Raw genomic sequence first — 17,415 nt, 5'->3', positions numbered from 1 at the left:
TATAGTTCATTGCCAATACATTGTAAGCCCAGCACTGGAAATGAAATACTCCTAAATAGGGAGGCTGGGGAAACTGAGTCAGGCGGAACCATAGAGCTGAATCAGTGAGCTCCAGGTGCAGTTAGAGACCCTCAAAGAAATAAGGAGGAGAGTAAATGAAGGCACACACACATGCACACGTGTGCACACATGCAAGCACATGCAACAAGAGGAGAAATATGCTTAGAACAGAAATTGAGTCAAAAGTGGCTATAAATAACAAAGCTGAAAGTTGTTCTTTTGAAACAACTAATATAGCTCAGAAAACTCCGCAAAGATTAAACATAAAAAACAGTAAAGAGTAGGGGCTAGAGAGATGGCCCAGGGGCTAAAAGCACTGGCTGTTCTTCTAGAGGACCCAGGTTCAATCCCCAGCCATCTGTAACTCTAGATTCCAAGGAATCTGACACCCTCTTCTGGTCTTTGGGGGGCACTGCATGCATATGGTGCATAGATGTGCATGCCGTAAATTACCCATACATGTAAAATAAAATAAAGATAAATAAAGTTTTTAGAAAAGAGAACCAGGTAAAACCAATTTTATAAATAAAAGGGGACCTTTTCTCAGGTATTATAGATTTAGTGGTATTAAGAGTTCTGGGCACAGTGGTGCTCACCTGTAATGTCAGTACCCATGAAGGCTGAAGCAAGTAGCATCACTTCAGCCAAGAAAGAGAGGCCAAATAGTAAAACTGACACACTTACTTCCTCACTTCCTCTCTCTCTCTCTCCCAGCAAAGTGATAATACTTAGATGGCATTATGAGCTCTTTATGCCTACAGGTTGGAAAACGTGTACGAAGTGAGGAGAAATGTAATTCCTGGGATGCGGGGAGGGGTGCCTAGCAACACAGACTTAAGTAGAAAAAGACATCCAATAAGTATTTTAAGATAGATTGTCCTCCAAAGAAACTCCAAACTCAATTAGCTTTGTTTGTAAAGTTTATCAGGCACCCAAGGGACAAGAACTGTGCACCTAACACAAGCTATCCCAGAGTGTATGCAAGGAGAGAACACGGGGCATTTTCTGCGAGGTTAATAACCTTAATTCTAAAAGTTTAGCAGACAGTAGGTGCCAGGGAAATATCCAGTCTCATTTCATTTAGGAACATAGGTGCAAAAGCTCTAAACCAAACCTTACCAAACAAAATCCATCAAACAAACAAATAGATGGAGATCAAGTAGGGCATAGTCTAGGAATGCGTTCAACAGGTGAAAAGTCAGTGGATATACTCCAATGCACTAAGAGTTTGGTGCAACTGAACACTCAGAATCCTAAGAGCGCTACGGGTCTCTTTTGGTACCATTCTTCTCAGATGAGATATATACACCAAGATCATTTTATATATAATATATAGTTTACCTATATTGTATATAATATATATGATTCTACATAATACCTATAAAATCCTAAAATACAAGTTTCCATAGCTGTCCTTTGCTATCTTTCTTTGGTTTTCCTAGATGATGTGTCAGGTACAAGGAGACAGCAGTCACATCAGGTGGGTATCAAAAATAAGTCAAAAGATTTATCTTCGGAAAGTTCCATCCCACAGTGCAAGGGGCACAGCTCCCAGACGGTTCACAGATGCCAGGCCCTTAGATGCTTGGATAAGCCCAGGGCTCTGGTTCTTCGCTAGATATTCCCAGTTTGCTATGGGCCCTCCTAGTCCAGATGTAGTTTGCCAATCAGAGCTTAGGCTTTTAACCATAAGCAAATTTGCCTAGCAACAGAGTTGACATGCCACATTATCAAATTGCTAGGTAACAAATTAGATGAAACTGGGAATGCAGTGCCACTGGTCGAGGGGTTGCCTAGCAACTGGGGATGTAGTGCCACTGGTCAAGAGGTTGACTGGCACAAAGCCTTGGCAGGGGTCTCCAACATAAACCAGGCATGCGGTGCGCAGCTGCAATCCCAGCTCCTGTTAATAACCCAGAAAAGGATCAATATGATTCCACAATTTTTTTTTCATGTCAGAAATAAACCTTGAGTAACCTGTGAATAGAAGAAAATGTCATCAATGTCACAGGGAACCCTTTGGCTAACTACTAAAAGCATTTAAAATTAACGATCAAATGATTATTTTATACACTTTTGTATAAAATGACCATTTCTATTAGAAATTGTACTGGAGGATCTAGACAGTGGAGGGAGGGAAGAAATGGAAGGTATGATGCAACAATTGGAAAGGAAGGAATAAGGTCAGTGTAACACAAAGATGATATGTTGTCCAAACAAAAAACTCTGCTAAAGAAACTTGCGGGTAAATAAGGAGTTGTTTTATCATTAAAGGGAGAGCTGGCGAGATGGCTCAGCAGGAAAGGACACCACCAAATGAGCCACAGAGTCTGATTTCTAGAACTCACATAATGGAAAGAGAGAACTGACTCCTGCAAATTGTCCTCTGGCCTCTACATGCATACTGCAGTATGCATGCCATCATACACAAACACACATGTGTACATGGGTCTAAACTAAATAATTAAAAATGCAATTTAAAATAAGAGTTTTACAGGTTTGTCTTCAATATAAAAATAGGCTCTAACTTCAGGACAAAATACTGAGTATATTGTACTTTATCATTAAAAGTTTTGAATTAAGTACCATTCACACTTAAATCCTCTTGCTCTGTTTTAACATTGGGTCTGACTATGTAGCCCAGGCTGGCCTGCAACTTGCTATGTAGCTTAGGTTGGACTTAAACTCCAGATCTTTGACTTCAGCCTCCTCAGTGCTGAGACTGCATGCACATGCCACCATGCCTAGTCGGTGGAAGCTATGACTGCGTCTGCATGGATGTATTCACAGGTATACAGAGCTCTAGTCAGACTGTTGTATTCAGAGAAGCTCTGGAGCAGACATAAAAATTGATCTCTTGTATGTCTTTTGCCTGAGATCCAGTGCAGAAATATTTACAGAGACATTTTAATGCTATAACTAAAATTCTTGATCTTTTTCCTCTGTCGTTTGTTTTTCCTTTCAAAAGCAAAGTAACTTTAAAAGGCTAACATTTGATTAAATATAAACTAGAAATAACGTCTTTTGCTTGAAGGATGTCTATGGTATCCTGATAGTGAGACTTGATTAGATTTCGGAGACAGAGATTTTAGGAATAAAAACCTATTAGGATCATTTACAAGATGAAGCTTTATATATCTGACTCATCTAAAAAAATAATGTCAATGGTTACATAATTCAAGGAAGAGCCTCCTAGATGAGAAGGGAGATTACTTGGATTCCCATGCACAGCGTATGGCCAGAAGAACTGCAGTGTGTGTAGAATGAGACAAGCAAGGATAATCCTTTCTGAGATCCTTTATGGTCTTGAAATGTGTCCGTATTATTTACATCCACATCAAACAGGAAATTCTCATCACACCTCCCTCCCAACTTCATGTCCTCCTTTTGTAATTTGTGTGTATTTTTAGCCCAGTGAGTCTGCTTGGTGCTGCTTATATGCACAGTCGTGGGACCACCCACTGGTGTAGGGGGAGCTTCAAGCCCCAGCTGCCATCAGTCCAGTAGTTCCTCAGGTCGGGTGGGACCCCCATGAGCCATTCCCACTCCATGCTGTCTTGATCTTACGCAGGTCCTCATGTAGGCTCCCACAGCTGCTTTGAGTTCACTTATCAGTGAACAGCCATGTCATGTTCAGAGGACAGCATTTCCAGAACATTTCCCCATCCTTAGGATCTTACATTCTTTCTGCCCTTCTTTCCACAATATTCTCTGAGTATGTGGGGGGCTGGGAACTGATAATGTTGCATTTATGGATGAGCATGCAGTTGCTTACACTCAGCACTTTAAACAGTACTGCATCTCTGCATTAATCACTGCCCATTGCAGCTGGTGACCAAGGTTCCTCCCGTAGTCTTGCCATTGTTAGATCTTGCCTGGCAGATGGTCATTGTAGCTTGCAGAGCCCAGCACAGGAAAGAAATGTTGATGAAGCAGGGTCCCTCTTCTCTAACCATTCTGGGTGAGCTTCTGGGGGAAGTCCCCTGTCTCTCCCATTTTACCATAAGAATGCTGGGATTACAGACACATACCACTGTGGCTGGGTCCAGCTTTTATGTGGATTCTGGAATCTGACTCAAGTCAACAGTCAGCAAGTGCTTTTGCCTGCTGAGCCATTTCATGGGCCCCTTAAATAACACTCCTGATGGAGGAAGGCAGAGAATGAATTGTTTGCTAATTGCAGGATGAAGAGAATGGAGCTTGTCCATAATTTTGATTGCCTAGGACACTTTTTATAAAAGTATGTTTACATCCTTATAAATAAGCCTGCTGTTTTACTTCCTGTGTTCCTATAATTTAATATGCATTGGAAACCATGTCTCCTAAAAATGATGATTTTAAAGTATACAAAGAGAACAGAAGCTCCATTAGAGATGAGATAAAAACATTTCCAGATTTACCTTTTTATCAGACTAACAATGATTAGCAATTGGTTATAGGTGTCTTCTAATGATCAATAATTACAGCCTCTACTTTTAGGAATAATAGTAATCTGAGAGAAATTTGAACCAATTACTAATTATGATCAAGATACAGATCTTCATGGGAGCAGCAATGTTGCAGACACTGGGTTTGTTGACTGGTGACATTCCCTCATAGGAGGAACTGGAGAGGGTCACTCTCATCTGAGGGTCCAGCCACTCCTAATCAGATTTCTGCAATTCTGCCCTAACAGCACTTGGCCTCAGGGTCTCTGGGAAGGGCTAGAGTACACAGGCTGGGAAGACTAGGGAGAAGGGCTCCATCTATGCAATCATAGGGAAGTCATCATCCATGTTTAGTGCAGAGTTTCCAGCTTTGAGGTCATTCATGTTCCTGCCTGTAACCCCATCCATTGTTGTCAGTAAGCCTAATAAACTCAGTTTTCCCAAGGTGAACCCGAAGGAGCCAAATGGGTCTGTCATTGGAACTGTAGGACAGGAGGCCCTGCTTAGTGCTCCCCACAGGGACACAATTCCCCAAATACATGAACAATAGATCTTTGTGTTTATCAAAATGCAATCCCACTGGATTCTAGTGCTAGAAATCACTAAATACCGCTAAGAAGACCTGAATACACACACAGATGTGTGGACTGAAAGACTGCTAAAATGCAAATTCTTTCCAAGTTAGTCTAGATTTGATGTAATTCCAATCAGAATGTCACCTTGGTTTTTGTTTAGAAACTGACCGTTCCAGTTTGTGTGAAGAGGCAGAGCACCTAACAGTAAAATTCGTTTTGACCAGTACTGCGCATGTGGCGATTATCTCTGTGTTCCTTGCCGCCGTGCCGCTGGATCCAAATAGCAAGTCTTTCCTGCTCTACAGCAGATTAGTTCTCCTGCAGAAGCCAATTGTAAGATTTTGTTGTTTTCTTAACTCTTTTCATCCACTACAGCACTATTTATTTTTCATCAGGTTGACACAAGGATAATCCTAACACACTAAAATTGGCACTGCAAAGCAGGGGCTCACCATGTTCTTGTGGCTAGTCTGCTGCACGCTCTGCTGTCAAGGCTGGCTTAGAACCCTAAGATCCTCCTGCCTCATCATCCTGAACATTAGGATAATAGGTCTGTGCCACCAGGTAAAGCTTAGAATTCACCATTTAAATAAAAGTGTACTTTTCTGAGTTGTGCCGTCGATTTTCTTTCGCAGCTCCTGTGAGCCACTGATTTGATGTCAGTTTCTAACGTTTTCTCTTGTCTGATGCTACATGGTGGAGTGTGCTGTCTACAGTCTTTTCAAGTAGCTTTTTTCACTTCTTAAGATTCAGCCATGTATTCCAATTATCCCGAGTCTATTTGTGGTGGCTTTATGTGTTAACTTGCCGAGGACTAATTTCCTTTTCCAGAATTCCCCTAGGAGTGACACAGCAGTTCTTTTGTTCTTTCTGCCAGGACTTTTCTAATTCACATGGTGTGCGGACTCATTCATCTCCATGATGTGAGGCAGCAGCACCTTTCTTTGCTTCAGCATCTATGATTCCTGATACATGTTATCAACACACTTCCAAAGGCAAGTGACCAAAGGCCAGGGCACTGCCACAGGACATGACAGCATGCGGCTGCAGGCATCTTCATGGGTGCCAGCGTGTCTTTGCTCTCTTTATGTCTGCCTTTCCTTCTGAGCTGCTACCTCAGGGTCTTCAACACAGGACACAAAGACAACAGAACCTGGCCAGCAATTTAACAACTGCAATGTCAGCCCAGATAGGCAAATATGTGTGCGTGCACACACGACCGACATGCTTGTAACTCTGCCTGAACGTGGACACATTCTTTTAATCCTAGATTTATACTATGTAAACATACAATTTAGTTACCCATTCACTAGTTGAGAGGCTTTCAGAGACAATGAAGAAAGTTCTCTTGAATGATCACATGCACATCTTTGTGATGTGGATATATTAATTTAAAATATGCTATACTAGGAAAGGGCTAAGAAGCTAACAGTTAAGTGTAATAGCTATGGAAGTGGGAAGTGTTACTAATTGTCTGATATTGGTATTTTGCATTTTAGACCTTTGTGGCCATACGTTTAAAAAGTACTAAATTTTATAGATGTATATGAATTATATCTCAATTAAAATTTTTCTTATGTGTATGTATGAGTGTGGATGCTGTGTGACACAGACGCATGTGGATGTAAGGAGACAACTTGTGGGAGCCTCTCCTCTACGTGGGTGGCGGGGGTTGAACTCGGGTCATCAGGTAAGCATCTTTCCCCACTGAGCTGTCTTGCTATCCCTGTATCTCAAACTTAAAAAGCAGATGAGAGGTTAGAGAGATGGCTCAGTGGTTAAGAGCACTGGCCATTCTTCCAAAGGACCTAAGTTCAGTTCCCAGCAGCCACACGGCAATTCACAAATGTCTGTTACTCTAATTATAAGGGATCCAACACCTTCTTCTGGTTTCTGTAAATACCAAGCACATGCATGGTAAACAAATATACACACACAGGCAAAATATTCACATATTTAAAATAAAGTAACTAAAAAATAAAAAGCAAGCAATAATAAGTAAAATGCTAATGCTCTATCAATTTATAATCTAATGTCAAATTTTATTCACCTTTTTTCTCACAATATGCTGTCATTCAAAATATACCTCATCAGTAATTCATGCACACAGTAGGCACTCTATAAATTTTTTTAATAATTAGGTATTTTTTAGAATGACTAAAAATCCTGATATAAAATCCCAATAGGGAAGTGCATAATTCCATTGTAGACAAAATATATAATTTTACAATAAACATTTTTATAAGAATTTGCCCCAAAGAGGGAACACTTAAACTTGAACATCAAAAACATGTAAAGCAACATGAAACCGAACACTAGATTACTCAGACACCCCTCTGGGTAGGCCAAGGGCTGCATGCACCCTGTGCACCCTCAACACCAGCTGACACTCAGCTAAGAAAACAAAGGCGCATTCCTCACTGGCCATGCTGCAGGAGTGTCTGTGCAACAGCTGGGGAGACCCTTCAGCCATACTCTCATATGAACACCGAAAAGAGGTCAGATACACTTTTTATTTTCAAATTGAAAAAACAATACTTTACAGCTCAAGCAGCAAGCATGAAGTCACTTTTCTAAAAGCTGTGTTAAATCTGTGGTCAACACTTCGGAAGAGAGCTCAAGAACCTTCATCTGAACTTGAAGCAGCTTTTTTCAAGATGCTCTCCAGTCCTGCCCATTGTGACCACACATGAAGACAAGCAGCTTATACTTTGTAACTTACTCAAGCCTGAAAAGTTTGAAGGAAAAGTTAAAACTAACCAAATGCCTAGAGAAGTAACTTTGCAAATGCATAAATATGAACAAATATTCTATGGCTAAAAGATGTCTACTCTTTTTCAAAAATCACAGAATTCTATAAATATTTAAATATATGAACTATCTCAATACAGAGAACTATGTATAAAATATTAAGTAAAGAAACAAAATTAAAAATATAAAATTATGGTAACCATGTAAAAGTAAAATACAACAAAACAATAAAAACAAGGTGAATTTAGATTGAACTAAATAAATTAATTTTTTGTTTGTTTTTTGAGACAGGATTTTTCTGTATAGTCCCAGTTGTCCCAGAACTTACTCTGTAGACCAAGCTGGCCTTGAACTCCAAGATCTGCCTGTTTCTGCCTCCTGAGTGCTGGGATTAAAGGTGTGTGCCACCATGCCTGACTTAAATTCAGATATTCATTAGAGACTTTTCTTTGTTGCTTAAGATTATAGCGAAAGAAAAAAATGTGGTATTTTAGACAAAACTATACTCTTAAACAATAAATACTGTGTGAATTCCTAAAACAGGAGATTTTCAACATTGTGAACTCTACATTTCAAGTGTCTCTTAAGGTAGCTGCATTTGCTGATATTCATTTTATAAAAGGGAGTGGGCAATATGTACACTGATAGCTGCCCCTCAAACATTACAAATTTTAAGCACTGACAAACTAAGAAAATCCAATAGCATGCTAACAAAACCATTTACTTATTGTGTTTTGCTTCTACAAAAAGCCATAGACAGGTTTTAAAAAACTAACTATATACATATTTTACATGACATATATTTATGCTATAAATATTTAAAGAATGGCTTTTGTGTAATTGTTTAGGTCCATATATATCTTATTAGTTTAGTTGTAAGGTATGCAAATACAGTCTTTCAGATTTGTTATTAGAAAATGATTAATTTCTTGGATAAAACATAGCATATTTAGAAGTCCGAAAGCCAAGCAAATCCCTTATTTCATTTCGGAATTTTGACAGATCTTGGCGCAGTTCATTGAGATTCTCCACAGTGGCCTGGTCTGTGCTCTGCATCTTCTGTCGCATAGATGTCAGGTAACGATGCACTAGGCAGCACATCACTTTCTGGTAGTTCTCGTCTCTCTTTTGCTTCAAGTTTCTCCACTCCTTCAAAACAAGTAATCACATGGTACAATGACTGCATAACAAAGTGTGTGTAAGTACATTCATTTATATGTAAGAAAATATGTATACACATTCATATATACATATGTATTTGCAGAACTGAGGAGTGAGTTCAGGGCTACACACATGCTAGGCAAATGTCTACAATCAAGCCATTCTCCAGCCCCAGAGACAATATTTAAATGAGGTAAACTTTAAATATATTCACAGATACACATTTTCAACACATTTAGAGGACAGTTTACTTTGGTAAAAATCATAATCAGTACACGCTTAAAACAATATAGCCTATGTACTGGCCCCATTCACTCTCCTTTAGTCCAATTTCATTGAAAAGAATTTAGTCTCAGTAATGCTCAGTCTACAACAGAGACTCACAAACTACCACCTAAGTCAACAGTCTACAACAGATTCACAAACTACCACTTAAGTCAACAGCCCACTTCCTGTCTTTCTTTCCTTGTGAGTCAAGAATGAGTTTAAAGATGAATTCTGCAATCAATTTTATAATGGACAACTCAATTTTTAATTTGAATTAAGCAAAATTTTAGCCCTACCACAGAGAAATCTGTTTTCCCTAGTAACTTCTTACAGTGACTGCTACTTAGCTGTTATATTTTTATTTCATCTTTAAGTTTTTTGGAAAAAATTTATTTTACATAACTTCTTAGATGGTGTTTTGTTTTGCTTGATTTACAAAGTGTAAAATATTTACTCTCTGGTCCTTTAGGAAACTTAACAATCCTTGGTTTACAAGCAGCATGTACTAAATAAGAAATACACCGAGTAACTTTCAAGACCTAAAAATGGTATGAACTAATAGTTATTCTTTAAATCTATAGTGAAATACTATGGGATAAGAGTTCATGTGTTAGGGAAATTTGAAAACTAAGAAAAGAACCAAACCAATCCAAAATTCCTTAGTTTTATTTCTTATTCTCAATTATTTATTGAATCTTTATATTAGATACAGCATTCATTAGAGATACAGTGGAAAATACGTGAGGATGACCCTTATCAAACTTTCATATTTGTGTTTTAGTTGTTTTTTTAACAAAATATCAATTGTTTGATTTTACCAAAGAAAGAAGACTCAGGAGCCAGATGCTGAGGTGGAAAACCTGCTAGCTCAGAGAGGCAGAGAAAGTACTCAAACGACCTTCCTTCCTTCTCAGCTGACAGCCCAGAGGCTTCCCACCTTCTCCTCCTCTGTCTCAAACAAGATTTCTCTAACTGGATGTTCCTCCCTTCTACTCTCTGTGTGTCTCCCTATCTATCCTCCTGACTCCCTCTTACTCTCTATAGTCTTTTCTTAATAATCCTATTTTCACTTTCTGTCAACTGGCTACTTGCTCAGCCTCCTGATCTATAGTTAAATATTAAATCCTGTTTACAATATTTAAACAGAATGCTCTTGGATTAAAGGTTTGTGCCAGGTCTGAGCCATACCACAGTTAGAAACAGGTTTTTCCAGTAAATAAGGCAATCTCTCAGGGTCACAGTGTGATGAAGTATCCTGTAACAAACACCTGAACTGGGCATGGTGGCACATACCCATCATCCCAGCCTATGGTGGGCAGACAGGAGGATTGCTGCAAATCTGAAGCCAGCCTGGTTTACATAGCAAGTTCCATGTCACCCATGGCTATATAGTCAGTAAGACTACATCTCAAAAAAATAAAACAAAGAAAAAAATAAAAGTGAAATTAGCAATTGTAAAACTGTGGTGCAATTCAAGCTTCTAATTTCTCACCTTTAAACTGTTTTGCCGCTTGACCTTGCCTTTCGATGTGTGAGAGCAAACCCACTTACTGAGGCTACTGATCATATAGCAGATAGTCTTTGGTGAAGGAATAATGTTGAAAGGTGGGGGCAGTGTACATTTGTCATCAAAGTAGCTAAGCCATAGCTTTGCTCGAGCAAACTTCCATTCTTTATCCTCATGATTCTATGAGGCAAGGAAAAAGCAGGATTAAAAAAAGAACACAAACACAAACATGAGCGCATATGGACAGGTTGGAGAAAATATTGATTAAAACTGTCTAAATGTCACCACACCTTACAGATTAAAAATTGGCCAAAGATGTGCAATTTTAAAGTCTATATTTAATTCCGTAATTCTATAATCTTCAGTGATTTCATTTCATGCATTTCATGTGATTTGGAGAGAGCACTTACTGCTATCAACTGAAAGCTCTTATGAAGCATGGCTACCAGCAGCTTCGTAAGCACGATCACAACCACGACATTGTAAGTTCCAACAATCACAGCTCCAACAAAAGACTGCAGTTCTTCTCCATAGCTAAACCTTGTGACAAAGATGGCCACATGTGCTAAGGAGAAAATGTACCAGAACAAAGCAAAGCAGGTGCCAATGAACCTGAAAGGGCAAATATAGTCTGTTTAAAAAGGAATTAATTAGCAAGAACAGATAATGCATTTATATCAAAATTATACATATGAACCATTAATAATTTTGCATAATGCATTATAAAATAATTTTGTTGTGTTATTTTTACTTTCACAGTACATATAGTCATTTTTAAATGTTATTTCTGTTTTATGTGTGTGTGCCTGAGTGCATATATGTGCATCACATGTATGCATGATGTTACAGAGGGCAGAAGAGACACCAGATCCCCTGGAACTGAAGTTATAGTTGTGAACCATCAGGTAGAAACCCAGGTCCTCTGCAACAACAGTAGGTGCTCTTAACCACTGAGTCATCTTTCCAGCCCCTACAGTCTTATTTTAAATGAGAAAACACACTCAAAAATATTATTCCTATTTTATTTATTTATCTATTTATTTTTGCTGTCTTTCTAGTCTCAACGCAGCAGTTCATAGGTTATCTAGTTAGATCCAGTCCTTTGCTTCAACCTTCAGATGACTGTATCGCAATAGCCCCAAATCAGACAGCAAGGTCCTATATGGTCATCCCTATTACCTGTTTATCCTGGTTAGCCCAGAAATTTTATTCTTCAAATGGGAAGACATACAAAGTACCTAAAGAATTGTGGCACACAATATGAACACAACAGATATGCAGTACATACTCATCCGTATTTTATTTAAGGCTGAGGAGAATAAGACTGGGGATGCAGCTCTCTGGTGGTTAGCACTTTTTAGCACATACAGAACCCTGGCCTGGATCCCCAGCACTGGAAAAGGAACCTGAGGGGAAGTATTCTGTTTACTTTATAGTGGCTGTACCATTCTTTATGATCAACTGGGGAACTGGCCCTTAAGGTCTAAGGATTCTGAATTCTAGTGACCTCTCATGAAGTGTTGAAAACATGAATGCTCTGGGCTGTGATAGCAACCAATAGCTTCTACAGGTATTTAAGAGTTTGGGTGCAGAAATGCTGAGCATTCTAATATATGGGATGAATAAAAGAAACTTCCCAAAGTGCTAAGAATATAAATTTGTCAAGAGTTCTGTTCAGACAAACTTCAGTAGAGAAGACACATGCAATGACTTGGATTTACTATTGAAGGTCCTATAGGTAAAGATGATGAAAAATGAGCATTTGTTAAAGCTTACAGACATTTAAAAAGGATTTTTTTTAAAGATCAGTTTAAGTAGCTAGGCTTTGGTGGCACACACCTTTAATCCCAGCACTCAGGAGGCAGAAGCAAGCAGATCTCTGTGAGTTCGAGTCTAGTCTGGTCTACAAAAGTTAGTTCCAAGACAGGCTCTAAAGCTACAGAGAAACCCTGTCTCAGAAGAAAGGGTAGAAAAAAGATCAATTTAAGCTCTATTCATGCAATGACTAACCCATACAGAACTCAGCAGCAGAAAGTCCATCTAGTAAGATGTGAAGCTACTCACGAGTGAAAGGTGTCGTTGCTCTGTTGTTCACAGAAGATGCCGACACAGTCCTTCTGCTCTTTGGAAGTGTATCCCTTGTCATAGAGTTGTGTCAGTCCAATTGTGAAGGAAAACAGAACAAGAAGGAACATCCCCAGAAATTTCCCAAAATCTTGTAACATCTGTCCCATCGAAATCTGTAGACATATCACAAGGTGTACATTAAAACTGTTGGGAAAACTATTTATTTAATATAAAATTACCCAGGATCAAAAGGAAGACTAACACGAGCCACAAGTCATATCCATTATTTCACCTGGCTGAAATATTTCAGTATGTTAAGAACATCAAAACTCCAGCTGGAGGAAAACAAAATGAAGCAAAACCAACAAATCCAGCTTTATTCAAGGTAAATTTTATTTCCTTTAATACTCCTCCAGTGTCTGAAGATTAGGTAGCTTTAACAAATCTTGATTTTTTAAAAAAAAATTGGAATATTTGTGGGTTTTTTGTGTGTGTGTGTGTGTGTGTGTGTTTTGATTGTTTGGTGTTTGAGACAGGGTTTCTCTGGGAAGCACTGGCTGTCCTGGACCTTGTTCTGTAGACCAAACTGGCCTCAAAATATATGAGAAAGAGAAGAAATGTATTTTCCTATTTAATGCACTAGAAGTAATTCTAGTAGGTCACTTAGGAAAACAAAGCCATTCATTCAGACTGTGAATATTCATAATATAATCATACCTAAGTGTAGTGATATTTTGTATGTGTTTTAACAAATAAAGCTAGCCTGAAGATTAGAATGCAAAGCTAAGCCACTTGCAGCCAGGCAGTAGTGACACACACCTTTAATCTCAGGACTCAGGGGACAGATGGATCTCTGTTAGTTTAAGGCCACCCTGGGCTACACAAGATTGAATCTGTCTAAAAGAGAAACAGATCACACAAAAGTGATCCCAGCACTCGGAATCCCAGACTTTAATCCCAGCACTAGAGAGGTGGAGACAGGAGTAATATGGCTGGGTGGAGAGAGGAATATAAGGCGGGGTGGGGGGTGGAGACAGGAGAGCAGTGCAGCCTGAGGAGCAGTCAGTCTGAGGACAGGATCAGCCCTGTGGTCTGAGCACTGGCAGAGGTAAGAATTCTCAAGTGGGCTGGTCACTCTGCTTCATAATCCTTCAGCTTTCACCCCTGGTAGCTGACTCCGAGTTTTTATTATTAAGACCAATTAGAATTCATCCTACACCTAAGTCAGCAGGAAATGTGCTAAGGCAATAATAAAGTAATTGCTTTTGACAACTTCAGGAAAAATGACCTTTGAAAAAATATCTGGCACTATTCACTTATTTATAAATAGAGTTTTTTAAGTAACTACTTACAGTGACATAATCTTAATTTTTAAAAAACTTAAGACAACTAATTAAAAAATAAGTGTAACCAACTTGAATAGTAAGGTGAGCTACTACAGTGGGAGAACACCAGAAACTGACGTTAGTTCCTATAATACAGAACTAAAAAGAGTACAGTGGATATCACAGTAGTAGGCCCTGTCTGGAATACTAAACATGCATGTGATAGGTAAACAGCTTGAGGACGGAAAGGTCATAAGCATTATGACATTTTGTAAATATGTTATTATCACAAAAATGAAAGTGTAAAGAAACAAAAAAGGAAATTAAACTATCAATACAGAGGTTTACAAAAGAGTTCATTTTAGTATAGACTGAGGAAAAACACTCTTGGCTGTCAGAACAATAGAAATAAAGCTGGGTGTGGTGGAGCGCATCTGCTCTCTGGCACCAGAGGTTGAGGCAGTAGGATCACAGAGCCCAGGGACTGTAAAAGTTTGTTTCTTGTACTTGTTTAATAAAATGCTGATTGGCCAGTAGCCAGGGAGGAAGTATAGGCAGGACAACCAGGCAGGAAGTAGAGGTGAGGCAATGAGAACAGGAGAATTCTGGGAAGAGAAAAGATTCAGTCTGCAGCCATCATCCATATGTAGAGGAAGCAAGATGAAATGCCTCGCTGCAAAAGGTACCAAGTCACGTGGCTAACACAAACCAGAATTATGGGCTAATATAAGTTATAAGAGTTAAGAAGCCTGAGCTAATATACCAACCAGTTTATGATTAATGCAGACCTCTGCGTGTTTCTTTGGGAATGAACAGCTGTGGGACGGGGTGGGACAGAAACCTCCGTCAACACCTAAGAGAGAGAAAAGTGGGCTGGGGACATGGGTCACCAATAATATGCCTCCTACACAAGCATGAGGATCCTCAGTAACCATGCAAAAATGCCAAGTGTGGTCATTTGCAAGGAAGAAAAAGGAGATAGACAGATTCCAGAGCTCACTGGCCACACAATACAGGCAGTCAATGCGCATCAACTTCACTGAGAAACCCTGTTTTAAAAAAATAAGGTGGAGGGCAATCAAGAGAGACATGTGAAATCAACCTCAGACCTCCATACATATGTGTACGTACAAATGAACACATACATAAATTTTAACTGAAAAAAGAAAGAGGCAAAGAGTAAGAGAATGACAGACAGAGAGAGAGAGAGCAAATGGGGTGATCATAAGATACTACTATGAACAACAAATTGGTTAGTCCAATAGACAAATTCCTAGATATATACAACCTCAATAATAAGTCATGAAGATAGAGACAGTCTGGATAGATCTATAACCACTGAAAAAACTAAATCAATAATAAAAATCTCTTAACAAGGATCAGATGACTTCAGTGAAAAACTATGAAATGTTTTCTAAAATTTAATACAAATCCATTGTGAAGAATTTGGAAAATGTTTAATTCATTTTATAAGGCCAATGATAAAAATATCATTTATATCACCCTGATGCCAACTGCAGACAAAGACTATAAGAAAATAGTGATATAGGCTTAAATATCCCTGCAATAAATGTATAAAATGCTTTACCAAAATAAGGGCCAGTAAGCTGGCTCAGCAGATAAAGGCACATGCTGCCTGGTCAGACAATTGAGTTAGGTCTGTAGAACTCACATGCTATGGAACATGCACATATATGGTGATCTGAATAAAAATAGCACCCATAGTCTTACATATTTGAATGCTTGGCCACTGAGAGTGGAACGGCTTGAATGGATTAGAAGGTAAGGCCTTGTTGGAGGTCTATCACTGGGAGTGGGCTTTGAGCCTTCAAAAGCCCACGTCAGGCCCAGTCTCTGTCTCTCTGTCTCTGTCTCTGTGTCTTGTCTTTCTCCCTCTCCACCTCCTCATAGCCTTCTCCCTACTCCCCCTCCCTGTTCCTACTGCCTGTGGATCAAAATGTAAAGCTCTCAGCTCCAGGGTCATGTCTACTTGTGTGTTGTCATGTTCCCCACTATGTTGATAATGGACTAACCCTCTGACACTGTAAGCAAGCCCCTAATTAAATGTTTTCTTTTATAAGTGTTGCCTTGGTCATGGTGTCTCTTTACGACAATAAAACACTGACTAAGACAGTACCCATACACCAAAATATTAAAAAAAACAAATGTAATAAAATTTATAAAAGAAAAATGTCTTTACCCAAATACTATCAAACCAAACTCAATAGTACATGAAAAAAGCACATACATGTCCCAACTAGGATTTATCTTTGGCATACAAAAAAAAATAATTTATGAGGAACAAATCAGGAACTAACATTCTCCAATGGCTTCTGCCTCAGTTCCTGCTCCAAAGTTTCTGCCTTGACTTCCTGCTTTGACTTTCTTCAATGATGGACCTTAATGTAGAACTTTAAGCTTAAATATTCCCTTTCCTTTACAAGTTCCTTTGGGTCATGGTGTTTATCAGAGAGAGAAAGAGAAAAAAAACCCAAAGAACAATAAACCTTAACTAAGACAGAAATTGGTACTAGGCCATGCGGCACAGCTGTGACAGACCTGGCTGTGGCGGCACTGAACTATTTACATCTATCGTTATTTCTTCCTCTTTAATTCATCTTGACTTTTTTCCTTTTTTCTCTTTTACTGTCTTATTTTGATAATTTTAAATGTCATTTCATGTCCTCTGTTGATTTATTAACTCTACCTGCTTTATTTCATAGATTGCCTTAGGGTTTATGACACCCATCTTATCACAGCCTAGTTTTAAGTGATATCATATCACTTTGTATACAGTTGAAAGAAAGCCTTACAATAGTGGATTTCCATTCTTCCAGCCTGGTCTTTATGTTCATATTGCTATTCAATCCACATGTACATATCTATGTATTAAAATCATATAGATAGTATTTTTTTTTTATTAAAAGTCAACTATCTTTCAAAGTTAAAATATGAACTTTATTTTGGTAAAAGAAACAGACTTTTTTGATGCTCCTTTTTTTGGGGAGTGGGGGTTGAGACAGGGTTTCTTTGTGTAACAGCCCTAGCTGTCCTGGAACCCACTTTGTAGACCAAGCTGGCCTTGAACTCACAGAGATCTGTCTGCCTCTGCCTCTTTGACTGCTGAGATTAAAGGCATGTGCCATCATCACCCAACTTGTTACTCCTTTCTGTGAAGCATAACAATTATTTTAAGGATATCTATGGCCAGCAAATGAAGAAAGGACCAGAGCTTGATTGAACCAAAGGCCATTGGACCACAGCTTGATAAAGTT

At 38.8% G+C, this 17,415-nt stretch overlaps 1 protein-coding gene across 4 annotated transcripts in view; it reads right to left on the bottom strand.

Moving 5' to 3' along the window:
- Positions 1-7,097: 7,097 nt before the first annotated feature.
- Positions 7,098-17,415, bottom strand: part of Trpc1 (transient receptor potential cation channel subfamily C member 1) — a 53,862-nt gene continuing 43,544 nt past the window's right edge. For 3 of the 4 annotated variants that reach the window (XM_041677492.1, XM_041677494.1, XM_041677496.1), the window contains 4 exons: positions 12,813-12,988; positions 11,159-11,360; positions 10,734-10,928; positions 8,110-8,962 (listed from right to left, as the gene is read on the bottom strand). In XM_041677492.1, coding sequence (XP_041533426.1) covers positions 8,735-8,962; positions 10,734-10,928; positions 11,159-11,360; positions 12,813-12,988 — 801 coding nt within the window. In that variant the 3' untranslated portion in view covers positions 8,110-8,734. Of the gene's footprint in view, positions 7,791-8,109; positions 8,963-10,733; positions 10,929-11,158; positions 11,361-12,812; positions 12,989-17,415 lie in introns of those variants that run through there. The other variant, XM_041677495.1, reaches the window with a different exon arrangement.

Source organism: Microtus oregoni, unplaced genomic scaffold (assembly GCF_018167655.1).
Source record: "Microtus oregoni isolate MIOR12 unplaced genomic scaffold, Mior012 000028F_ref0000031, whole genome shotgun sequence".
NCBI lineage: Eukaryota > Metazoa > Chordata > Mammalia > Rodentia > Cricetidae > Microtus > Microtus oregoni.
Note: the sequence above shows the minus strand (reverse complement) of the source record. Positions and strands in the feature narration are given on the sequence as shown.